At 40.1% G+C, this 26,977-nt stretch overlaps 1 protein-coding gene across 2 annotated transcripts; it reads right to left on the reverse strand.

The window, feature by feature from the left end:
* Nucleotides 1-1,308: 1,308 nt before the first annotated feature.
* Nucleotides 1,309-26,942, reverse strand: rhocb (ras homolog family member Cb). Of its 2 annotated transcripts, none has more exons than XM_030784493.1 (5): nt 26,816-26,942; nt 6,425-6,582; nt 4,996-5,116; nt 4,402-4,532; nt 1,309-3,452 (listed from the first exon to the last, which is right to left on the reverse strand). In XM_030784493.1, exons 2-5 carry the CDS (start codon nt 6,578-6,580, stop codon nt 3,279-3,281), a joined length of 582 nt encoding a protein of 193 aa, XP_030640353.1. In that variant the 5' UTR covers nt 6,581-6,582; nt 26,816-26,942; the 3' UTR covers nt 1,309-3,278. The 2 variants fall into 2 exon arrangements, with proteins under 2 accessions (XP_030640353.1, XP_030640354.1); XM_030784494.1 differs by lacking the exon at nt 26,816-26,942 and adding an exon at nt 8,985-9,006 and having other exon boundaries at nt 6,425-6,573.
* Nucleotides 26,943-26,977: the final 35 nt, after the last annotated feature.

Here is a 26,977-nt window from a genome sequence, read left to right on the forward strand (position 1 = left end):
AAAAAGTGTAATCCTATTTATAACTGCGATTTTTACTTCTTTGTTTGATTTTTACTTTAGCATTAATTTGTCTTAATGAACTGGCATTTTTGAAGTTTTGCTTCAAATAAACATTTGCATTAAATAAAAGGGTAAACCCCTGTTGATATCATTAAATCCCTGTTTGACAGGAACAACTCCTTAGGCATCTAGCGGGTCAGGTAGGTGGTCAGTCAACCAATAGGGTCATAAAATGAAAGGGAGGACAGTGATGTCACAGAGGAAGACGCAGAGTATAATATATTGCCAGCGCAGCGGAACATTTTGATTTCCTGATTGAAATGATTTGTTCCTCAATTATGATCCTCCTTCTAGTCAACACGTCCAAGTCGTTCTGAGTACGTGACTAATGCCTCATCACTTCCTTATAGTCTGAACCGTCAAGCCTCAATCCCAAATTATGTTCTTTTTTTTTTTTATCTTGGAAGAATTAATAGCTATCTGCCTGCTCTCTCAGAGTGGTGGAGTTTAGTATTTGGCACATGGAATGACAAATGATAGATCACATGACAAGTAAGCCCTGGTAATAGATTGTGCGCTAGTTCTGATACAGATGGGATGTATCCTTTTTGATAGGAAACGATCAATTCCACAAGCTCAAAAATGATCGTTTTTTCAGTCTCTGGGTGGGATAATGAATGCTGAATATGAAACCTTCAGAGATAACTTATCTCCAGAATACTGAAGGAGCTATGAAGGAGACTCAGACATGCCTCAGTGTCTTGAGCTGGATGTATTAGTAATCCCTGAAGTTACCTACATAATTAACTTTCTGTTAGTTGCTTTTTTAACCTATTGCTAAGTGAATAAAGCAAATATGACATTTCAATGTGTTGTAAACAAAAGCCGAGCTTAACTGTGCTTACAGTTGTTCTTACCCATTGTACTTGTGAAGGAAGGGGAACGATGAACTAAGAATTAGGGCTCATCACAACTGCATGAGTTACAGTGAAGAACTGTGCTTGGTAAAGTACTGCAAAACCTCTTACAAACACCAGACAGAGGACTGGTCTGTAAAATCCGGACAGATCTGTTCAATCAAGAACTGACGGTAGTTTCAAATTTGGGGTACATAAACTCCTGCGGTAAGAGGTGTTTATTGAAGAAACAGTTTTACATGGAAGAGTATAGAATTTTGTACAAACAATTTAGCGTTTAGATTTCCTAAAGTCATTTCAAGAAATTGTTTTAAAACTTCAGTGGTAATTGGTGAGTGTGTATGCAATTCACGCACATGGGCAAATCATTCTCCATCTGTGTTTTGTCTTCTTTTTTTTTTTTTTAATTCATTGTTGAAGCACCAAACCAAATCTTCATCACTAAGTTTAAGATAGCACATTAATCTCAAAAACAGATGTTTAAGTCATTATAAAGCTGTACGCAATAAGCATGTATAACCATCTGATTTTTTTTTTTAATCAGACTAGTATTTTAGTAAAGAGGTGTCCCTGCCTATAGGACGTTTGCCTGTTTGTATTTGAAGCAACATGTAGACAGCACACAGCAGATGCTTTAAGCAAGAGATAGAGGCTACATGGAAGACTGCTGATGAAAAGAAAAGCCAAGGAAGCACTAAGGCTATTGACTGCTCAGATTAGATGGGTGCATTTTAAGTAATCCACCTATAACAGCTCCACTTTTTTTCTGTGCTGCCTGCTATTAGGATCAGCGATGCTGGAAGGTTATGGCAGGCTATGCAATGATATGTCTGATGCATGCCGAATATGGAACCATTCATTGGATGAAATCTTAAATTCAACTCATACCAACCTATCAGGACTGTAGCCATAAGGGTGACTATTGAGAAAAGTCAAACTATTCACAAACTCATTCAAAACTTGATGAATGTCAAGAATGAGAGGACATGCTCTGTTCTGATTGGACCCTAATAATGGTAGCACAATTCTTATTGGACGCTAGTTACCCAAAACCTCACAATTTTTAATTAAGCTGTTGTTTTGACTGTTCAATGATTCAACTGATCATGAGAGTTATGGTGAACAAGGCTGGAGGTTCATTTGCACTGTGAACCGCATTGCAGAGGACAAACAGTTTGGCAAGGAAGGTCAGTGCTCTGCAGAACGAGCCTCAGAATGATGCTCACAGCTTGTATTGGTTTATAACAGGCTACATCCTTTAGCGACAGTGCTTACACATTAGACCATGTAAGGTCAATGGAAGCCTTAGGGAAGGGCATCATGGCCAATTTCAAAAGAAACTGTTCCCAGGTCACTTCCTTCAAATACAACGCTTGGAATCTCTCACCACTTTTCAGTCATTTCATTCGCAGGATGTGCTTGTGCTGCCCCGGAGAACAAAGGATTCAGCCTGAATGGTTGCTAAAGCGTACATGGCAAAGAGGCACTGGGTAAAGGAGGTAGCGGAGCATAGAGTTAGATTTACAGTGCTTAAAGACTAAAATGTGCTACTTCAGGCAGGCCGAGCAGCTGACTGATTGGCCTGGCCGAGAGAGCCGATATGACAGGCCTAACTGTGTTTGGAGCAATAAGCCACATTTTCTCCACAATACAGACACTGGTAGGGGCAGAGAGCTACATCATCCTGCCGTAAGGGACAGAAGGTTAAGGAGGAGAGCAAACCCTGACTGACAGCTTGAATGAGCTGATTCAGTTAGTAATGCCGGTTAACCGCATTTCGGCGGAAGCTCAGAGTCACTGAGCTGAAACCCACCATCAGCGAGCAGTAGACTAATATGAGTAACAAAGACAGGGCCAGACAGTTTGAATGAATATTAAATGTATTCTTGATATAGCTTTCAGATGCATGGGATGAGTCCTATCAGCCTTCAACCCATACGAGTAAACAATGTATAAAGAAGCAATACAACCTGGAATGGAAAGGAAGAAGAGAGACCAAAATATATGCACACATACATACAAAATGAATCTTTCTCCCATACAAATAGGAAGATATGCTGGTGGAAAACAAAAAGAAAACAACGTGAGAATAAAACAAACACGGCAGAACAGACATTGTCCAGAAAAAAGGAATGGAAAGAAAGAAAGATCAAAAGAATGAAAAAAACCCAGAAAAGAACAGCTGATTTGTTTTTTTGCTATAAACATGTTTTGTCAGTCTCTCTTTTGCCCACATTTTGCTTTGCGTGAAATGCATTGTACAGTACAAAGATGATGTTCGTTTGGTAAAGGTTACTCCTCTTGGGGGGGCGGCTGTATCAGTTGTTGGCAGGTTTCGTTTGTTTCGTTTCGTTCAGGTGCTCATAAGAGCGTGCAGCCACTCCTCTTCTTGCGCTTGCGGACTTGCAGGGCTGCCCTGGTGGCCATCTCAAATACTTCTCTCACGCCCTCCTTAGTCTTGGCCGAACACTCCAAGTAGCCGAAGGCGCTGATACGGTTGGCCATGTCCCGACCCTCCTCTGGTTTGACTGGTTCCTGTGACACATCGTATGCAGGTCAGCAGGCAGACGCGTGAGGACAAAATGGCGCTGAACAGTGGCTCTGCTAAACTAAGTGCAACTTCTCCAACTACGAAGCTAATAATAACAAGAGCATAACACTTAGCAACCGCATACCAAAATCTTGAGTCGCAAAGCATTGTGTTTCAAGCAAAACAACACTCCAACACACACACACACACACACACACACACACACATGTTAGTCTGTTGTGGCGGATGATGCAATAGCAGGACAAAGACTGTTTTTTTTTTTTTTTTTTTTAAGCAGGAAACAGCTGCGTTCGACTTCCTGAGTGCAATTAAATCAAGGAAACTGCGTCAACCATCTCTGCACTTTTGTCAAGGCTAACAAAGATGACCTAAAATATCTGAGGAAGTTCTACATGGCCCATCAATAGCAACCCAAAAGGCTCGGTATCCTGAATGACCACGACTGCTATTCCCTGAAACAGATGTTCATGGTCTCAATGTAACTGGGTGTCCCACCACCATGACAGCGGATCTGAGCACACAGGCGACACCTCATGTGGCGTGATTTGTTAGAAATGCAGAGCACTGTCTTTAAATTAGGCCAGTGTTTATGCCGTAGGACTTAAATATCTAGGCCGCTGAGTTAATGATCATAACTTTGCAAGAGTCTCACCTAACTGGTCTTATACTACACCTCCAAGACTTATTTTCTCATGTTTTTGTTTACTGACATTAACGCTAAGAAAGAAAGTCTGCCCGAAATGTATAAAAGGTATCAGACTGTCTGGAATCAGTGAGTCAGTATTACAAACACCTGATCTACAGTCAGTGTGGATGCCTTGAAAAGCAGAGTGAGCTAATAGGCCATAGGCATTTTTAAAGGATTTTAAAGTTCTAAAGGTTTTGGCAGTTTTAAAAGACGGCAAATCAGTCACTGAGTTTGCTGTTCTCTACCTGCTTCATCTTAGCCAGCTCCCTCCGAGTATGCTCGTCATTCCTAAGGTCCTTCTTATTCCCAACCAGGATGATGGGAACATTGGGGCAGAAATGCTTCACTTCTGGCGTCCATTTCTCCGGAATATTTTCTGCATGGGAAAGCATCAGCAGAGGTCAATATTTCAACTGCGTAAAACACACCAGCATGACTGGAGAGTAAACAGTAATGCTCTTTATGTTAAAGGGATAAAACATTATTAGATTTTATGCTAATGCTCTCGTGAACAACAACAACAACAACAACAACAACAACAACAACAAAAACCACACTGACTACACCGTACTGACATGTGAGTGAAAACACGTGAGCTTTTTATTAACACAAAATTATTTTGTCAGACAGAGTGAATAAAGAGCATGTGAACCACCCCCTGAAGAAATGAAGGGACCCTGAACCCTGGTGATGATGACTCCCATGGAAGCTCTACTGAGTGTTTTAGAAGTCATTTTAGTTTGACCAACTTTCACATGTTTTCACGCATTTTCATGTCATTTGTGCACCCTAATATAAGTGGTCTTATGTGAGTGTTAGACGGCATTGTCCAGCTGTACCTAAACTGTCTGGGCTGTCTATGGAGAAACACATAAGGATGACATCTGTGTCAGGGTAGGACAGCGGCCTCAACCTATCATAGTCCTCCTGACCAGCTGTATCCCAAAGGGCCAACTCCACCTGAGAGAGAGAGAGAGAGGGAGGGAGAAAGAAAGAGTATGAGAGGTATGCCTTTATAAAGTAAATAACTAAACAAATAAATAGCCATATTTATCAATCCGTTGTCCAAATCTAGTGCACTGTGAGCACTGTCACTTCAAGGCTCTTTCCGCAGTCTAGCTGAATGCCTCTGATGCCAGCACACACAAATATGAATCTATATATAAACCGAGGGCTATTTATGTCTCTTGACATATACAGATAACTTCATGGTACACGTCCCCGCACTCACGGGCCAAATGTCCTTGAAAAAAAAAAAGAAAAGTGGAGGTGAGAGAGAGAGAGAGGATACACTATATGGTGTGGAGCTAAGGCTGAGTGAGTGAGGGAGAAGGAGCAGTGCTCTTAGCCAAATCGACTGATACGACCTGCTTTTTACACCACCAAGGGACTGTGCAATCAACAGAAAATTCAAACGAGAGCATGTGAAGCACAGCTATGCATTCCAATTGAAAAATGTCATGTCTTGTTGGCAATGGGCACCTTCTCACAGCAGCTAGTCATACATATTCGGTTTGTTTCCAAAAGACACGCCTGACTGTAGACACTAAGCTTGATTTAAACAAACAGCAAATTGTAATCACTCTTCCTCAGCTCCTGGTAAAGACCATCAACCCTGGGGTGAGCTATAGTGACTGCACTACAAAATACTCTAAAACGTATTGTGTAAGGTTTTTGTTTTGACACTATATGTTGATGAGGATGAGGTTGTGTCCACACCTTGCTGTCAAGTCTGTTTTTCACCTTGACCTAAACAACTTAAACAAGCTTCTTGACATTATTTTCCCTTCCCCCTTTCGTTTTTCATGAGGATAGAAATCCAGGGGTGGGGCTGTCGTGACCTCCCTCTACATTCACAGACTATGCAGGAAGCTGGGAAAAACAGACATTTCCTGTCAGTAAGCTAAGGACCTCTGAACTACCCAATGCGGGGGGATTTTTCTGCTACAACCATCCTTCACCAAATCTGCATTTTAAATTCTCCTACAGATGATGAGGGGTGATTCTTCTCAGTGAAGAATACTCTTATTTGTGTTAGTTATAGAACATCACAAACCAGTTAATTCCCCATCAACGAATCTTAGAGCAAATTAAGAGTGATCTACAGTACACACAGAGCACTAAGTGTTTTTTTTTTTAACCAACACTTCCTTTAGATAGATGAAAATTCGATTACAGAAAAGTATTCCATGACTCATTGATAAATCAAGTCACACTGCATATTTAATGTAGCAAGTGAAAGCAATTGGAGTTTATGTCTCGACTAACCTGTTTGCCATCCACTTCAATGTCAGCTATGTAGTTTTCGAATACGGTGGGAACATACACTTCGGGGAACTGGTCCTTGCTGAAGACGATAAGCAGACAGGTCTTCCCGCAAGCTCCATCTCCCACGATCACCAGCTTCTTCCGGATAGCTGCCATGGCTGCACAGGGATAGAGAGATAGTCCAGGTTTAGTTGGTTTGGGATCAACTCACATTTAAAACTGTTTAAAGATCCAGAACTGGCAGCGAGGAAGAAATGCTTGAGCAGAGAGTCTGTTTCCCCATAGAAGTTGCGGGTGACCTAACTGAGGCGAGAGGTGGCTCTGTTTCACAGGCACATGGTAAGGGAAATAACGCAGCGATCTAAAAGCTGTTTGTTCTACTCCACCCTTTTCCCTTGCCCTTTGTCTTGTGGCGCATGGAAAGCAAGGACAAGCTGGCCTGGAAACGCCACTGCCAGAGCGGCACGGGAACACACTTCCTTAAATAGTTCCAACTCAACAAGCTGCATGGGGAAGTTTGTGAGGCAACGTTCTTCTTGACGATGTGCCTGAATTTGGTTTCTCCGTTTAGCTGCATAAAAGAAACCTTTTTGAAACATGAGAAAATGATCCAAGAATCTCTCAAAATATAACTTTCCCCAATCCTTCCTTTCCCGAGAACATGCTGAAACTACAAGAATGACATGTCGAGTGCAGAGTCATATCAATCACAACCAGGGGAATTAGACCAATTGCTCCCACATCTGTCTTCAGAATTACACCCACCCCTCTACCTCCCTTCCTAAACCTTGTCAGAGCAAATTTGCAATTGGACTGCATCTACCTGTGAGCAATGTCACACGCACACACACACACACACACACACACACACACACACACAGAGTCAGGACAACCTGATAAAAGGACTGCCACAAGTGGACAATAATAGAGTGAGGGGAAGGGGTTGAGCAGACATGTTTCTGGAGGTCTGCCAAGAGTCAGTAAAGATCTATACTCTCTGATCCCCCGTGCCGACACCCTAGTTCAATATGAAGCGTGGGTCCTATCGACCAGCGTCACTGACAGGGCACAGCCCATAAAGCAAGAGCCATGCTGCATGGAGCAATTACTTACGGATTAGTGATGCCTTAATAAACTGTTCACTGGAGATACAACAGTCCCATACAGGATCTCTCCTCTAATACTAACCAGAGACGGTCACTTTCTGTCACTTTCCTGGGTACAGCAATCTTAAAAGTGTCTTTTGTTTTAGGACGAGTGGGAAGGACAGAAGTTGACCCTGTGATCTAACCATGATATTGATCGATATGTCCAGTGACATGAAAGCCTCCACAACAGGGTTTTTTTCACTGTTAAGGTCACGGCATCTAGCCGACATCATTCTCTGTTCGACAGATATCTCTGCACATAAGCGTGCCACAAACTGGATGATATCTGGGTCACTTGCGTTGAATGAATACAGTAGGACACACTCCTATGGTTACATCGAAAACTGTCTACGGTCTCTGCACTAACTGAAAGGGGTTTCTCCTTAAATGACCACTAAAACCCAAATCTCATAACATGTACAATTCTGCAAGATTGCATTAACCTACATTTTCCCTCCCCCTAAAGACTGTAGTGGATGTGAAGAGCTATACAGGTATTTTGGCCTTGGTCATTGGTACACGGTGTATCTCTGCAGCGCAGCACAGAAACGGCAAAGTGAAGAATTAAAGCAGGTCAGTGTTGAGAGCTGCTTTCCCTTGGGAGAAAGGCGTGTTCCCGGTGATAGGATACCGGCTCCCAGCTTCCATTCATCACTCTGTCAGACTGATATGAGAAACGCTTCAATTATAACTAAGCCTGGCTTTCTTCAGAGGACGTCTGACTTTTAAAAGCCAGCCATACGAAATGGCAGAGTTTATTACGCACTGGACACACACACACACACACATACACACACAGAAAACTTTCCATTTGCAATTACCACAAAAACAAATGTGAAATGAAGAAGCAATAAAAACAGCAACTGAAATTGGTCTCATCTTGTTTTCCACATGTTGGTTCCCACAAAAGGACACAGAGTGCTAAATATCAATGTCTTTAAATGCTCTGGTATTTATGAACACCCAGACGAACTCTGTTTGTTTGGCTTGAAAAAATATATGTACATCTGAATTTGGAAAAATTGCTGCCCTAGCTACAATATGTCACAAGATTAAAAGAATAAACGTTTATCACCCTATTATGTCTTCATTTTATTTTTGTCAACAAGGGCAAATATTCCTTATAATAACACATCAGAATAGCTGAAATATACTTTAATGTTCACATTCTGAGGGACTTTCAAGAGCAGCTTAAAAGCCTCTGACAAGAAAGACTCAACAACAAAAAAACAACATCATTGTACATTGCTTTACAGCTGTTCTTTTCAATTCAAAATCACCCAGGCATTGCTCCTTTTTACTGCTGGGTGCTGGGAGTTTTCAGAACTATTAGTGATGGTGTGAGAGATGCACAACCAAGACGATTAATGATATATTTAAAAAAAGACAGAAGTGCGTGTAATAAGTTTAACAGTTCCCCACTAACTGAAACATATATTTTATGTTCTTGGTACCATCACATCTTACCTCACTTTTCCATCAATAAGATGGAAAAGCTTGGCACTTCCTCTATTGGGTTTAAATGTGAAAGACATGCAGACGCTACATTTTCCATCTCAGGGGCCAAAGCTGGTTCCTTCTGCTTTTTCCTCTCTTGCAAGTTTGAGTCAGTGTGATGGAAAAGAGCTCTAAATCTCGACACAGACAGAGGCTATGATCTCACTTCCTGTGAACAACACTCCCTTCCTGTTCTAATAAAGGCTTTTTAAAAGCAACGGTTATAAGTCCCAGAAAAAGAAAATACACCATTTAACTTCAACTAGTACTGAAATATCAAATAAAGTAAAAGCTATTTAACCTATTTTAAGGATGATTCCTCGTCTAACTTAAGATAACATCTCTGAGATCAAAAGGAGAGGATCCTCCCTAAAGCTGTTAGCATTCTGGAAACTACACACTTTCTGAAGTAAAGTTCAGGAGGTTTGGGTAGCATGGCAGCTCCAGGGCTGTGGAGAGATGAGAAGATTAAATGTCGGCAGGTAAGCGGAGAGCAGCAAGCCGGCAGCATATGGACTGCCTGTAGAAATGATTCTGTCAGGATAAAAAATGGTTCTCTTCACAGGAGATCACAGAGCAGGGCTCCACAGCATTAAAATGACTTCAGATATAGCAGCGACACTCTCACTATACGCTAAACAGGGGAGTTGGTTAACATCCACGAGGCATATGTGTAGGTGGGTGTATGCGAACATGCAGCCGTATACTCAAATCCATGGAACAGTAACTGCACTTCTTTCCTTCCAGAACATGATACATATGTGTGGGAGTGTTCCTCTGACTATCGGCAAACAATTCCCCCAGCCATCCACGCATGCCTGTCGGTGCAGACAATATACTTGCAGTGCAAAGTTGACAAAAGCTGTGTCCATCATACTTATTTGATTATTTGGCCTTGGTGCTCAACCGTTGTTTTCCGCTGACATGACGACGGACTGCCTGGCACTGTGCGATTGGGATGGGACCAGGATTCTGGGCTCACCCAGCGAAGCAAAACAACTCTCTTCCTGTTCCTGGGAGGGGTGCTTGGCAGCATGTCCTTCTGTGAGGGTTTCCACACAGCAACAACAGAAGGCCTGGGCTGAAATCTGCTCCTACGCTGTACCCCACCCTTCAAAGAAACAGAACTTGCCTCAAAGCAAAACAGTGGGTTCTAACTGTGGGAATATGGATATCACTCTAGTAAGTCTAGCACTTGTCAGAAATGGTCATGAATCAGCAGGAAGAAAAAGAAAAAGAAAAAAAAAAGATGAGACAAGAAAATGAAATGTTTCAATCACAAATGATATGAATCTATGATAACTTGACAACATATCTAATCAGATTTCAGACTGGACTTTTGAAGGGGTTTGATAGCTCTTCAATTACTCTGTAATCAAAGACGGTGATAATAACTGGAAGAGCTGTCTTCAAGTCTGGCTGTGGCCTTATACCTTAACCTGAAATAAGATGGCCTTAGATGAAGATATTGCCACTTGGTAAGAAAACCAAGGTAACATAATAGCATGACAGACGTCATTATATCCACAATGAGTAGGTTTCATTTCGCTTGAACTCCTGTGGCTGAAGCAAAATTAGCAGGAGGGACTACTACCCCATCCCCTCAAACCTCTTTTAGCCTGAGTTTTATGCTGCAAAGAGTTATTTGAGAGAGACATTTGTCAGTTTAGAAACGCTTGGGAATTGTCTTGTGCTCAAACCTGGGCACTCAGACACAGAGCTACCAGTCCCTGTCAAATGACTGGGGGGGTTGCTTCGTGCAAGGCCATGAACCCACCCTTCTGACATTCTCTCTGTGTCGGGCTATGCATGCACAGGTGATAGATCAGTGAGAGGAGAGTAAGCTGAACATATTCACAGGAGTCTATGAGGGATAGGTGCTGAAGGACATGCCATTAATATTTGATAGCTGCTGCAGGAGGAACTGCCAAGAGATTTCCCCAGGAGATGGTCCCCACACTATGAAATGATATGACAGGCTGTTCACTGAAAGTTGTTTCCTTTTTTTTTTTTTTTTTTCTTTTTTAATCCTGGTTTCCTATCACCACACTCTTTTAAAATGACCTTCGGTTGTACACCTTAAGGTGCAGACCTGGCTGATGTACTTCAGTCGACTATGCTTTCCTGCTTTAAATTGTTTGATTAGACTCAGATAACTGAGAGACATATGAGGCATCCCCTAGAGAATACAAATTCAAAACTCTAGCCATGACCAGACAGCTCGTGAGGGTATGAAGATCTAAGCAGTATGATGCATCTTTCACACCAGGAAATCTGACTGGAGCATAAATTTGATCAAACCTGCTGGGGCAAATTAGAACTATTTAATGAGCTATAAGTATTTATTTAATGAGAAGTAGGGAACCCATCAATTTTTTGCTAATCTCTCCCCTTCACTGAATTAATGACCCATACAGCTCATCAAGGAACTTAAATGGGGCCCTACAGGCTTGGTGTGCGAACACCTTCACCTGCAAAAACTACCAAACTGGATTTAACCAGAACAAACTTACAAACTTCTGTAGAACTACATACACTTGAAACCCTAAATTCACAAATTTCTGATCAACATGGTCTTAAAACCTGATTGGGTAATTATAATTCTGTGAAATACATTTTATGTACTTAAATTGGAATTGTATATAATTTTCTAATACTTTATTTTGGTAGAATAATATCTCCAAACTAGTTGATGTTTAAATTTATAATCCAATACGTGCATCACTGAGTGACTCTTGACTTTTCACTTGCTTCATATATCCTGAATAGTGCTATTGCCAAACACTCCACATTTGAGACCTTATGCTAGCTGGAAACAGGTTTTCGTTTTGTAAACAATTACAAAAAAAGCACGTCAGTTCGGAGAGCGAAATACAAAAACACCACCATTAAAGTTCCAGTAAATTACATATTTTCAGTGTATCTGAGTTTTTCCACTTTTGATGAAAACACAATAAAAAATCCAAGTAGGAGATCAAATGCTCAAGTAAGTGTTACTATCGGTCTGTATGCCAAAATGGCTGTATTTCCCCTTTGAAGTATTCAGCGTATGAAGGTATTAACACACAAGCATACAGTACATACTAAACAAAAAGGTATGTAGCAAGTGATCTGAGATGTATTGAACCACCTGCTCAGTTTATGCATGTGTTTCTGTGTACTCTTCAACATCACACGGCCTGGTTAAGTATTATGTGCTTTACAGACAACGTTTACTAATGTCAACAACACTCGTTTGTATATCCAAACTGTCATGCTGTTTATGACAACTGGATGCTCTGTTGATGACTAAGTTCAGAGATTCATAAGATTCAGCCAGCTTTCTCTACAACACAGAAATCATAGAGCCCTAGACCAATGGCATAGTGCCATTGTTCTCAGTTTAGATGCTGGGCTAAATGAATTTAGCGAGCAGCCAGCCAGTAGATCAGAGAGCAGCTGCTGATTTAGTAGTTGAGGCACTTGAGAAAATTCAATCAAGAGTCTTGCTTCTTATCACCGACCATGGCATTTTTTTGCAGCCATAGGAAGAGCTTGACTGCCATACTGGCATTCATGGAGAGAGGAGATTTAAGAAAAAAAAAAAAAAAAAAAAAGGGGGGGGGGTGGGTGGGTGGGGTTTAATAGAAAAATAGTACTTAAGAGAGTTCTGAAGGACTGCAGTGCAGCAGTTTTCCAACTCCTGCCCACAATCAGTGCAGACAAAACGCCAACTAGCAGCCCAGACTAAACATTACATATAAAAGACATCTCATTACTCCCATTCAAGCACTGAAAGTCCCCCTTCCCCCCACCAGGTTTGTTACGGTCTGTTATGAAACAGTGAGTGTTCAGAGGGCAAGGCAGGACAAATCACATGTTGTGACTGTAGCAGAGCTTGGTGGATGAATGGTTAGCTCACAACTGCTGTTTGCTGGGCTCCCGTGGAGGAGGACCGTGCTGATGGGTAAGGAAGGGCAAAGTTCTAAGTCCTTTCTCTAGCCTTGCACCACCAACATGTTTTGAGATAAGCGACAATTTCATCATGTCTGTCTTCCAGTTAGGTGAATGCTAATGTTTCTAACCGACTGAGTGGCTGAACCATGAGAATTTTCCACATACCATCTTGACACAGGTTACTGCCCATATTCTACTCAGGGAAGTTTGGATGATTTAAAGAAAATTCTATTAATTTGGCTGGGATCCAGGGAAAAGGCCTAAGTATCTAACACCATGCACCTTTCAGGGGGGACATGAAATATTAGCATTATAAATAGAGTTAAGAGTTAATTGTGGGGATCTTATATAAAGATTTAAAAGCTAAAACTAAGGCCAAATAACACATAAAGATGAAATCACTGCTTTATGTAATGGTAGTAAATACACTTCTGTCACAATGCAACCACACCCTCATATGGTGTTTCTATGGTTTGAATAACAGCTGCACCATTTGCTGTGTTTTATCACTGCTGGTTCCATTTCATTGCAATTTAAAACCAGAACTTCATCACAGAGAAACCACAAGGAATAAGGTCAGGAAGAAAATAAAAATAAAAACAAAAATTAAAATATAGTCCATTCATACTGTGATAGCCTATATATAAACAGAAAACATGAAACTGGTGTGTTGAGAACAGAACATACGTGAACCATAGCAAAAGTTTTTGTGTTGTTTTTTTTTTTTTTTGGTCTACACACAAAATCAAGGTTATTGCACAGTCCCAGGCTAGTGTCTGGGATAGTGACAGGCCAGTCAGCTGTTTATATGACATTATGATATCAAAATGTTTCAACCGTGATATTTCTCAAAAAAACAAACAAACAAACAAACAAAAGAACCCAACCAAATAAACAAAGAAAAACAGTTGCCTCCAATATAGATCTCTCACTGCTTAGAAAGCATGGTAAATAGCAACCAATGACAAAATAACACCTTTCTCATAGCGAAAATTGGGACAATCACCGTAAAGATTCAAACAAGTGGAAATGGACATAGACCATACATGATTCACCATAGGGGTGGGTGAAATTTCGAATATAGCCTACTAGATGTATCACGGCTTCTTCTACGTGCGATGTAGTAAATCACTATATTGCGAACATCGAGTACAAATTGACAAGTAATTTTTAAGCTGCCAGCATGAGGCTCGCTTTGGCATTTCGCTTCTCTCGTTCTCTCCCTCTCACAGAAACAAAAAGAAAAAAAAAACACATAAATACATCACGCACACTCGCCCGCCCATCCAGACCACTCTCCTGGGCGAGTGTGTGTGACATATATAGGTGAGACGTGTGTCTTTGTATCTGGAGGGAACAGGGAAAGAGCCTGGAGAGAGTGAAAGAAGTGAAGCGCCAAAGCGAGTTTATATGTGTTGAGTCCGGAAACTGTAATAGAAAACGGAGGTGGGCGAATTGGATTCAAAAAGAAACAGATCGTCTGGCAGTGGTTTGAGTATTGCAAGGAAGATGTTGAATAAATACTGTTTTGTTAAATTGAACTTGGTTGTGATTTGCCCCTTTTTGCATGCAAGTTTACAATCGTTCCAAAAGAAACCACTAACATATATAAATAAGAATGTTTTAATACAGTCATGGTCTGTGTTGCAGGGATTACTAGAATCATCATACTAGTGTGATTGCATGAATCAAAAGGATGAATCAAGCATTTATGAAGTATTTTAGAGGAGATTTCAAAATATCAAGATATATACCGTGTATCGCAATGTAACTTAAAAATATCACGCTATTATTTATAGGCCATACCGGCCAGGCCTAATTCACTATGCCAATGACAACAGCTTATATGCCATTTAAAAATGGCCACAATCAGCAAATTTTAGCACGTTGAAAAATCTTTCCCAACTTGCTTCTGGAAATAGTGATTTTCAAAAAATGCCTTAATTTCTCTTGTGGCTTCAGATGTTCAGTGAACTCTTATACTTAAACACATTTCATCTTTTCAGCCTTTAAAAGATGAGCATGTGGGCTTACTTTAGCACCCCACTTGTTTAATCTATCTCAAAATGTGCATGAGATCAAACTTCAAGAGAAGCTCCTAAAGCACCAGGAGGGTACAGTGTGGGAATCTCACAAAGATGTGAGACACACAAGGGAAAACAAACATTCATTTTACAGGCAAACTCAAAACTCTAAGGCTTGGGGGTTGGTATCACGGAATAGTACATGCCCTCAGAACAAACCTGTAGAGAACAGTTTAGATACCAAAAACCTGTACAGTGAAACATGAAACTGAGTGTACTGTTTAAACTGAACTCAAAATCGTTTCACCTCCAAAACTTTAATAAACATTGAATGAAATGTGATGGTTTATTAAGCTAAAGGAACACCTGGTGATAGAGATACTGAAAAGAACAGTGGTTAGCACTGGCATCAGTGCAATACTTTACAGACAACACTTGCAAAAACACATCATAATCATTACAACCACCACAGGAATAAAACAAGCTCATGTGTCCACACCCCTCCCCTCCTTCCCCTTCAAGGTCATGGGTATCATAAAGAAACCACGTATTAAAAGCAATAAAATAAATGAAAGAGTGGTGCAGCTGTCTTTGAATCTAAATATGTGCTGAGCAGTGTATGGAGTGTATGGGTCCAAATCATCTACATACTGAGGTATGGCCTTAGACACGTTAGGTCAGAAACAGATCCACACACTCAAACCCAATAGAGCCCATCATCATTTTTCGAGGATTTTTACATAAAATCTTTATTATTCGGTAAGTCAGAAGCTGGCTGAATGTGTGATCTTAAAAAAGTTTCAGAATGAGTGCTTCAGATCCCTATCCTTCCATAAATTATAAATCCCCTTTTACAATGCATTTGTCATCACCAAGAATTGGAAAAGCACTGAAAAATTATATGAATCATTCAAACAGATATTTGACATGATGCTACACTGCCTTCATATGAATGCTAATCACACTATGCTCTTCTCTATGCGAGAAGAAATATACTATTTCATGCAGTTCTACTGTATCCTATTTTGGAGCCGTGGTATCTAATCAGGATAAGCAGCCAAGCTCAAAAGCCATTAATTACTTTAGATATAAATGTTATTAGTGGAATTCCATTCAATTTAACAGCAAGCCATGTAGTCAACCTACATTTTAATATTGCTGACTTCCTGTGTTCTGTGCTGCTCCATTTTCAAGACAACAATTTAAATACTTCTTAAATGAAGAAGTAACCTACTTTACAGAAAAGATCTTTGCAAATCTTTAACTAGAATGACCAACCAAGTGCGTGTTGCACATTCTCTGTTCAACGAAAAGGCTGAATTATAGTTATAGTACGTGCCAAAGGCCATAGCCCACGTCTTCCTGTTGGATTAAACAGGACATTCTTTTCCCTGCTAATAGATCAGACATAATTCTTTCTTTCGATAGCAAACCTAATCTGTAATGTTAATCTGGTCCACATGCATTCCTAGGTTTCCATTCTGGCTGGGTTGGAGGGGGGGGGGGGCTCTCAAAGGAATGTCTCTGTGGTTTTGACTCACTCTGGGCCACCCAGGGATCCCACGCAGCAGTCAGCCCCCCTCAACACAATAACCACTAGGACTAGTCGGAGCGCAAAACTAATTATGTGGGAACATGCCAATACTAGCTCTCTCTCTCTCTCTCTCACACACACACACACACACATGAAAAGGAGGGTCATTTGTTTTAATTCACAGGGCCCCCTGGCTGAGAAGAATTATGTAACTCATGGAGTTACGTGAGGGATAAAGGTACAACTCTGCATGTTAGATTAGAACCAGTTTCAAAGTGAGCATGTGTGTTTGTGTGAGAGACAGAGAGAGAGAGACACACACACACACACAGCTTTCTTTATACTCTGTATACTGTACATAAACAGAACAAAGTTCACACAAGCCAACTGCTGTGTTGCCTGAGGCCTGTACTGATTTTGTCTTTCTGTGCCCTAATTTTCTATTTTGTTTTTGAGTGATAAAGAGAGAGAGAGAGAGACACTCTATAAGGCTAGCTCACCTTGCCCTCAGGTGTTTGTACAGCAGAATTATCCATTACCTTAACACAAAGCCTAAACACCTCTCTTTCCATTTACTTTCTAAATATAACCCATTTACAGTCACGCTATGCACAAAAAGTCAATACTTACTCTTAAATCAAGCCTACACAGCTCAGCTATATCCAACAACTTCAAGCTTCCATCAAGATATACTCATTGTTAGCTAGTGAAATGTCTTGACTCATTTTATCTTAATTAAAACCGTAGCACTGTAAGATAGCATGTCATATATAGCAGCTTTTTCTTAAGGCTGAATAAATGTTAAGAAAACAACCTTCAGCACAACACGTGCACCCAAAATGGCCAACGACTAGTTACTAGCTACAATCTCAAAAACACATGACACAATAAAGTGCATAGCATCAGCTGATGTAAACAATACCTTATTTTATCATTTATATATTTTAAACCGGGACATTTCCAGTTGTTCTGAAGCATGTTTCACATGGTTCTACTAGTCTATATTTTACTGTGTTTATTTAGCTACTCTATGCCCTGGGTCTACCATTTTGTCAGAAGACCATTATTTTCAACATAATTCATAATCTTGGTGAAAAGGTTGTGTGTAAGATTCAGGCTATAAATTCATTCTACTGACACCATAGGGAGTAAGTATTAGGATCAAAGTGGAGGCGTGGTCCCTTTAGGTGATAAATCAGATAAACAGACACAGTCATGCACTCTAGGAAAACTTTCCTCTGGTGGGTGCATGTGTGAGATGTTTCATTTTGGTTAGTCTGAAAGGCTTTGTTTTTGAGATGATGCCAAGAATGTCTGTTTAGTAAGTGGGTAAGATACACACCGTGTGTACGTGTGTGTGTATATATATGTATTAGCACTGGGCGGTATCAAGGTATTACAGTATACCAGGGTATTCAGAAATCCCAAGTGTATGATTTTCAACACTGTCAAAAATCCAGATGCTCCTCTTTCTATTAAACTGAAATGGAGAGGCTGTATTGAGGTAGGGTAACCAGGCATCCCGCTTTGCATTGTAGGCCACTGCACAGCATTTTGACCCTTTGTCCTGCATCCCACATAGTGAGATAATGTCCTGCATTTTCATTGGTCATTTGGTTTTTAATAGTCAGAAATAAGAACACATGGATGTGTTCTTTTACCCGCCTGGCATACGATCCACTTATGCCGTTGCGGCATAGTTTCTGTGCTACCTGGCTCACACAAATGCAATATAGCCAAGCTTTTCTAAAAGCCTGGCTTTCATCCAGTCGCTGAAAAGACAGCAGTGAGGGCAGTCATCGAGGGGCTGTGACGGCTGTCAATCAAACTGTGCAGATGTGGGGCCAGCGAACTCTTCGGCTACGTCACAAAAACCAAACTTACACAAACTTTGCAGATATGAAGGTAAAAGCTACCAGGTCACATCATGGCCACTAAAAAAGGAAAATGTTCTTTTAGTAAAGAATGGGCTGCAACATATTCCTGGGTGCCCTTAACTTTTTCCAGTTAAAGAATGGCAAAATTACATTAGCCTTCTTGTCTCGACATTTTATGCTTCTGAGCGATATCACAGATGAGTCCTCTAACATTGCGAACGACTTAGGGTCACTGACAGTGTCTACTGTAATTTCACAAATAGTGGCCATTATTAGAGATAGGCCATTATTTATGATTTGATTTTTTTTTTAGCAGTGTATTTTGTAATATCGTAGTAATGTTTAATTTCTAATTTATCCTATAAGGATTTACGGGTACAGTCGGCTCTCCTTATCCACAGGTTCTGCATCCGCTGATTTAACCAACAGCAGATCAAAAACATTTGGGGGGAAAAAAAACAAAAAAAAAAACCCACAGAAATTTCCAAAGAGCAAAGCTTGAATTTGCCACGCGCCAAGCACTATGCTGAATCTATGTGAATGAAGTGATGTGTAGGCATACCCTGCTGTAGCCTCCCCTCATTTCACAGATCCTCAGTCTCTCCCCAGCACGTGTTGTTTGAGCATTGTTCGCCTCGCGTCTCGTTCGTTCACTACTTGTGTTTTTAAAAAGGTATATTTTCTTTGTTTATAATTATATTTTCTATATGGACTTGTATTTTAAATACTCTGCTTTATTCTATGTATTTCTCGTTCAGGTCATTAAACAAAAGCAATCTTTAAGTGTTCAAAGAAAGAAAATGTTACATTGTTGCTGATGTGTACTATGTAGTTAGGCCTACGATGGTTGCATCTGAACATGTCAGACTTTTTTTTCTTGTCATTATTCCCAAAACAATACAGTATAACAACTACTTCCATAGTATTTACATTGTATTAGGTATTATAAGTAATCGAGAAATGATTTAAAGTATATGGGAGGATGTGCGTAGTAGGGTTGGGCAGTATCAAGGTATTACGGTATATCGGAGTGTTTAGAAATACCGAAGGTATGAATTTCAATACCGTCAAAAATACAGACGCTTTTCTTTTTCTATATCCTGATACGGAGATGCTGTATTGAGGTGAGGTAAGGTAGGTGCCACCAGAAGCCAGTCTACTGGTAACAAAGATGGCGACTGCGACTGGTGGAGATAACATAGGGCTAGTAAAAAAGAAAAATGTTTCTGCCCCTGTTTGGGAGTATTCTGGGTTTTATCCTAATGATAAAGGTGAGCCAGCCAATCGGGACGAAGTTGTGGGTACCATTCGCTATTTTTGTAAAAATATAAAATGAAATGAATTTATTATAAAAGGGAATAGCCAATAGAAAAATGATCTGTGGTGACCACTTGCACACAGGACTGGTATTTAAGATAAGTCACGGCGACCTTACCCATGATTTTGTGTATTTACATTCACGCTACTGTTAGTGGATTGGTTAACTGCATTTCCAATATACTCTAGGGGGTTATTATGTTGTGTGTTCTGTGACAATGAGGATGTGGAGTGGTGTTGAAATAAATGAAGGGTGATCTTTCTAACTCTGCAAAAAGGAGTTGTCTCGGAGGAGTTGTTTCCCTAACGCTCAACTTTCACGCTGGTGACCCCGTTTACGCTCCGACGATTTGTGGGTTAACAGTGCATGATAGCTAATACAGTTTCGCTCAAATCTCTCAGAGCTTATCAACTAAATATGACTAGATATGGAATAATAAAAATATTGCCAAATACAACTTTATCAGATGACTTCCTCCAACTACAAAACCAGTTTATTAGCCACATGATTTTATTCAATTGCCAGTCTGCCACCACCACCTGCACATCATCTCTGTTCAGCCCACTGATCGGTATCCACCGCAGCAGTCTCACTGGGTCTCCCAGCAAGGTATGCTGAATCTATGGAAGAAGGGCGCTTTCCTATCTATTCATTATTCTATGTGTCATAAGTATTTAAGACCTGTCCAAGTAGGCTAATTGCATATTAGGCTAGACAATGTAGTACATACTACGACTTCTATCACCAGCAGCCTTTTTTTTTTTAATAACACAAATACAGTCATATATCGTATATGAAAAAAATAGATACCGCCCAAGCCTAGTGTGTAGGTTATATGCAAATACTACGCTACTTTATATAAGGGACTTGAGCATCCGTGGATTTTGGTATCCTGGAAAGTCCTGGCACCAATCCCCCCTGGATACGGCAGGCCGGCTGTATACCTACTACTCGAATACAGCCTATACTGCATCCCACATAGTGAGATAATGTCCTGCATTTTCATTGGTCATTTGGTTTTTAATTTTTAGAAATAAGAACACATGGATGTGTTCTTTTACCTGCCCGGCATATGATCCGCTTACGCCGTTGCGGCATAGTTTCTGTGCTACCTGGCTCACACAAATGCAACTACAGGCAGTTTGTGTCAGATTATAATGATATGGTGCTGATAATAACAGCAGGCAAATAAAAAAAAACAACAACATATGGTAATATCTATGAGATATCAGATGGAAAAAAGTCCAAACAATCAAGCTTCAATATCATATAGAAATGTATCGGTCCACTAGACCTAATTCTCAAATCATAACATACTGTATCACGGTCACAAACGTTTTAATTATTGGGAAAAATAAAGAGCATGTCAGATATACCATTAGGCTACGTGTAAGCAAAAGTATGTGTGTCAGGTTTAAAGGTAAAATTTATTCCTCTGTTTCTAGCTCACCGGCCAACATGTCCCTACCATACATACACCATCTAAAATCAGACATTTTTCCCTTCTGTGACTTTTTCCAAGTGCTGTTAAAATGTGCTGTTATATTAAATAACTCATAGAAATAATGAAATAACGCATAGGACATAGGAAGGAGAGAGTTTTGGCAGTAATATCCCTGAATACTAATAATGGGCCATTAACACACAGTCACTATCAGTATGGTATTTCAGTAAAAAGTGAATCACCACCATCCCCTCCATCGTACACAAACTACATAGAATAAAAGAAAACAAAAATGCACATATGGATTCAATATTCATCATACAGCTGTAAAATTACTAGTGCTTTTAGATAACTACTGGCCGCTTAGCCCTCTCTCTCATACATATACATATATATATATATATATATATACACACACACACACACACACACACACACATACATACACACAGTTAAAGCCCAAAATTAGTCATATTCATGCCAAATTTGGATTTAGTGACTTTTCATTTGACTGATAGGTTTCATCTGGCTGGATATTACAAACAAGTGACAAAAGACGGTAAGGCATTGTGTCAAAGAAGTTAATGATAAATTTGATCTATTTCTGTGTGTTATACATGGTAGAAATTACCAGGACCATTTGGAAAGGTATAGAAGCTTGCATTTTCCGATAAATTTGAAACAATTTCAAGAGGTGTGAACAATTTTAGACATGGCATTTTTAGTAAAAATGTAAAAAAAAAACCCACATAGAAATAATTAAAATTTATCATTATCATTATCTCTCACAAAATGTCTTACCATCTTTTGTCGACTGTACAAAAGATGGTAAGACATTATATATAAATAATAAATGCATTAAAAATATAAAGCCCAAGCCCATATAATAGTCCCATGCACATGACCTCAGGGACAGTAGCATGGTATCATATTTGGACATTAAGAAATACATCACTAAGTTATCTTCCACTTAGTCACAAGTGCATGAATCAATACAGTTCGAGTCGAACAAACACCCAGAGAGCAAACGCAGGGAAGACAGGTGAGAATTGACACAAAGTATGGAATGTTGAAAGGAATGCTGTCTGGGGGGTAAAAAAAAAATGCAAAGGTGAGAGAGTTCATAATCTGACAGTAGGAATCTCCGGCATTACATTTCTTTGGTCAGTCCAAAGATGTAACATTATGTGGAGCAAGTTTTAATGAACCTGACTTATCCAAACTATGCATTGAGAATGCTACTGTGGACATAATTCTCAAAATTGACCAAGCCACTGAAAATACAGCAAGAGTGCTAAAAGAGGACAGTGCCACTGAGATTCCCTGGTTTCTGATTCTTCACGCTGCGAGTTTGAAATGGAGAGGAGAAAAAAATGAAAGTAGGATTTAACGCCTCCAGAGTTTTCCTTGATTTTGGATTTCCCGTCACAGGCAGAGAGAGGAAGCCTAGAAGCTCAACTCACAGATCAGGAGAAACTCAAATGAAAGTAAATAGAACACTTTGATTAATATTCCATGGCTTCAAATAAATATATGAGTAAATAAGTCATGGGGAGACCCCTTGGGAGAGTGTGCACACGTGTGTGTTGAGAAGGGCTATGTTTCTAAAGCAACCAGTTAGCCCTGCATGCAGTTTCTAGTGTAGGCTATGTTTTAATGGACACATGTACAAACAAGAACAAGGAGACAGAGAGAAAAAGTGAGACATTCTCAACAGATCTGAGGAGTGCATCACAAAACAGTAATTACATTTTAAATTGAGAAGTTTTTGATCAGTTCATCACTGTAGTTCTCTAGAACAAATGACTTCAAATTGGAAATGTATCTGTATGTCCCTATTTGTGCTACAAACAAATATTAGAGGGCCCTGTCGTATGCGGCAATTGTTTTTCTGTCAACATTAGAACAGAGGGAGCAGAGGACAAGATAAATGAGTCCCACCCATCCAAAAACTGGCAGTGCTTGACCTACTTCATTTTCACGGCTAGTTCTTAGAGAGAAAAGGAGAGGGAGAGAGAGAGAGAGAGTGGCCTAATTAAACACTCTTCCTTTTTGCACATATCGTCCTCTCTCTCACACACACTATGAAGTCACCATCAGAGAGTTAATGGAACGTAGCCTGGAGGCGACGCTCTGTCCTGACACTGCCTGTCCGTGCAAATGAAGAGTTCAGTGTGCACAGGGGTGGGCACCAATGATAGGAGACATTTCATCAGAGAGAGCAAAATCCAAACATTAACAAAAGAGACCTTATGCTTGAGACAGTTCTCTCGCCTAATGTCTTTCAACTTGTTTTCACTGATGACAACTTTTTGGGTTCTTCCTTTTTTTTGTTGTTGTTTAGGATAAATGATGTGATGTTCAATAAGAAAGCGAGTACTAAAAGAATGGGGAAAAGGAGGCAGAAAAATCCAAACAGTTCCTGTAATGCTGAAAATGACATCAGAAATTGTGTGCATTCCAATACAATTACAAAGAATGAGTCCTCAGAGAGATGTCAAAGAGATATGAGAAAGAAAGAAAAAAAAAATCCAGACACTATGAGAAAAAGGAACATTCAGTAAAACATTACACTGTCACACATCATTAGCTGGTGACATTTATCTGAAATTAATGGGAAATAATGACCAAAGAAAGGAGCTAAGTTTCCAGTAACTAGTACGACTGCCGTGTGGAAGTTCCAGAAATGAGCGCAACGCATCTAATAACCCCTCTGACCTTGTTCATCGCTAATGACTATTAGTTCGCATCAAAAAAATTTGAGCTACATACTTAAACTTTAATTAACAAGGGGAGTGAGAAGGGCTGACACACAGATTACAGAAGAAAAAGTCATTTCCTTTAGCACAAACATGAGTGTCGTCTCTCCCAGGTGATGAGAACACACTTAAAGCATGCAGAAAATACAAAACATTTTAATCAATCTGTTCTCCTCTCACTTTCTGACATTCATAAATATGACTGTTTAGATCAATGCTGACAATAAATGGCAGCACACTCTATTTGGGCTGCACACAGCCGAGCTTCTCTTTACATGGACACAGAGTCCTGTGTCCCCATACTCAACACCTGACATGACAAAGTCTTGGGACAGCATGTGCCTTACCAAAATATGACTATCAGATATTTTTAAACGCTTATTCTCCAAACTACTTCAGATTCTTCAAACTGACCTTTTAAATATCTATATCTGAGCTGGTGACCATTAAGGTGCGTTTTAACCAAACCAAACCAAACGCAACGCAAAATTTTGCTTCACTTTCCTTGCGTTGGTTTGATCGCTTGCCTGAAAAGTGAACAACCAAATTTCGTGTTACGTCACAGCAAGCCTTTCTGATCACACCAGACAGATTACATATGATTAGCTTGTCTTCCATCTTGATTTGTGAGATTTCTGTGAAGGGGGCGTGGCTTCTAACCCTACTCGAAGGTGACTGGCTATCGGCAGGTGAAATTTTCGCTCAAGTTGAACATTTTTTAACTCAAGCGAACGCTCATTTCGCCCACTTCGCGCCACTCACTGTTTCACCGCGATTAACTCCGCCCATTCGCCTCCTGCCATTAACTTTTCATGCATTCACACCGCTTGAAAATTTCATGTCGCATTCGATTAAAACACAGCTTTAGAGTGTGTGTCAGATGTCCTTACACTGGAGGTCTGCACTGGCACACTGGGCCTCTGAATAACCTTTAACTTAGGGTATCTGTGCTAAAGCTTCATTGGCGCATAAAAGAATGTATTCAGATGACCTCTTGAAAAAAAACAGAGACTCAGAACAGACCTAACACAACAGACTGATAGCCACAGGTTAAAACAGAATGAAAGCAAGGAATCAGCTTTTATATATGTTTGATCACCATATATAAGAAAGAAAATGGGACAATAGAGCCATTCTCTTTTCTCTAAATCAATACTCTCATATGGGCGTTTTTACTTAAAGCACCTGAAGTCATTTGGTTGGAGATGAGCAACTATGTCCGTGAGCCACTGTAAAATATTGATTTCAAGATCAAACTCACTTTTCAAAATGCATCTGGTGCTTTGTTCAGGCACCTGTTGTTTCTGCTGACATAGCTCAACACCACTGTATCTGACATCTTGGCATGCAAACCCAGTGGCATACTCTACGCAGTCTCACAAACAGAGGAGCTGTTGCATAATGACTTTCTCCAAAAGTGTTCACCACATAGGACCTCATCTCTGAATGGCCCAGTCAGCAGCTTGCTGCTTAACACAGCAGGTTCAGAGATTGGAATTTAATCTTTGTTCTGATCCGAGGTGATATACAAGTCACACTATGAAGATTAAAGAAAAACCACACACCAAGAAAAGTGCTGTATTTTTTATTCATTAATCCACTCTTCATAGACCCCATATATTTTGTGGAAGTAGTTCAGTTAAGTGGTGGGGGGGAAAAAATGAAACCAATTCTGTCTACTGTTTTAACCTTGTGACAGTGAGGCCTTGGTCTAAAACGTTGACTAGAAAAGCAAAGCGATCAAACAGTTTGTACAAAATCAAAAGCAGTTCAATCTCACTGCGTGATGCCGAATCAAACCGTGGTGCATAAAAGTTTCAGGTCACGTCGTAAATTGTTAGGGAAGACTTAAGGGTGTGGTAATTTTAGCCTACATGTCATTCATGTAGACTATTTTGTTTTTGTCCCCAGACACATACTGTATAAGGCCTATATCAAAGCTAACTTCCTCTAGGAGCAAGACACAGGAAGGGTTAAATCAAGTTTTGGAGTGTTGCATTCCAAGATGTTGTTGGAGACATTTTTTAAGCTCAAATGCAAATAGCCCTTTCCATCCAGTCAAACAGGTTACCGCGTCACTAATTAACTTTTTGCTGTCGTCGTTTAAAATAGCTTCTTCATGAGTAGCCTTAACTACACAAAAGACACCAATCTCTTTAAACTCGGTCCGTCATATTTCAAAACTGAGGCATGCTTAACCCCTAAAGATGATGAAATATTAGTGGGCGCTAACATCAAGAGTGACGGAATAAAATCCTGAAAATGCAAGCTGAAAGTTACACTGTTGCTATCTCTACACACATCAACGCTTGAAAAGTTTTAACATGACGCTCGTCTGCTTCAAATCCAAAAATGTTACAAGATCACAGGATATTATTTTGCTATTTCTCTTGAATGGGCGGAGTGACCAGATACACGAAATCAGGTTAAAATAAGGAGAGATATGTGCTGATCCTGTACAGGGTGTCGTCTACTGAAACTGTTCGCCCTACAGCCTCTCCCTTCCTAACTGGCTTGTCTTTTAACCACGAATGGGAGAACGGCGTCTACCCAAGAAAACAGGTGGTGGTCCCCACAAAGAAAATATGCTATAACTTTCGGCGATGTTCGGTTACGTTGTCCAATACATCCTAAACCTTAAATATTCTGAAGGACCCCGAAAACATCTTCGCAAAAACATGTCAAGTTTGTTTATCTATAAATTAGACGCTGTTCACGAGCCGCCACCACCTACTTTTTCCTTCTGGCAAAGTGCTAGCCATGGAGCTTGTACTTGTTCTACACGTCAGAAGCTAGAAAAGACATAGAATGATTAAAACAGAACACAGTTAACCGTTGCATAAATAAGTCTTACCTCTTCCGAGGGTTATGTGTCAAAATTGTTTTCCGTAATTTCTTCGTTTTGCCTCTTCAAACCTTGCTGCAGTATGTTCAAGTAAATAGATAGCAGAGGAACGAACTGACAAACGTTAGTCCCTCCCACATTTCTCGGATAGACTGCTTGATATTTGCGCCG

Source organism: Chanos chanos, chromosome 9 (assembly GCF_902362185.1).
Source record: "Chanos chanos chromosome 9, fChaCha1.1, whole genome shotgun sequence".
NCBI lineage: Eukaryota > Metazoa > Chordata > Actinopteri > Gonorynchiformes > Chanidae > Chanos > Chanos chanos.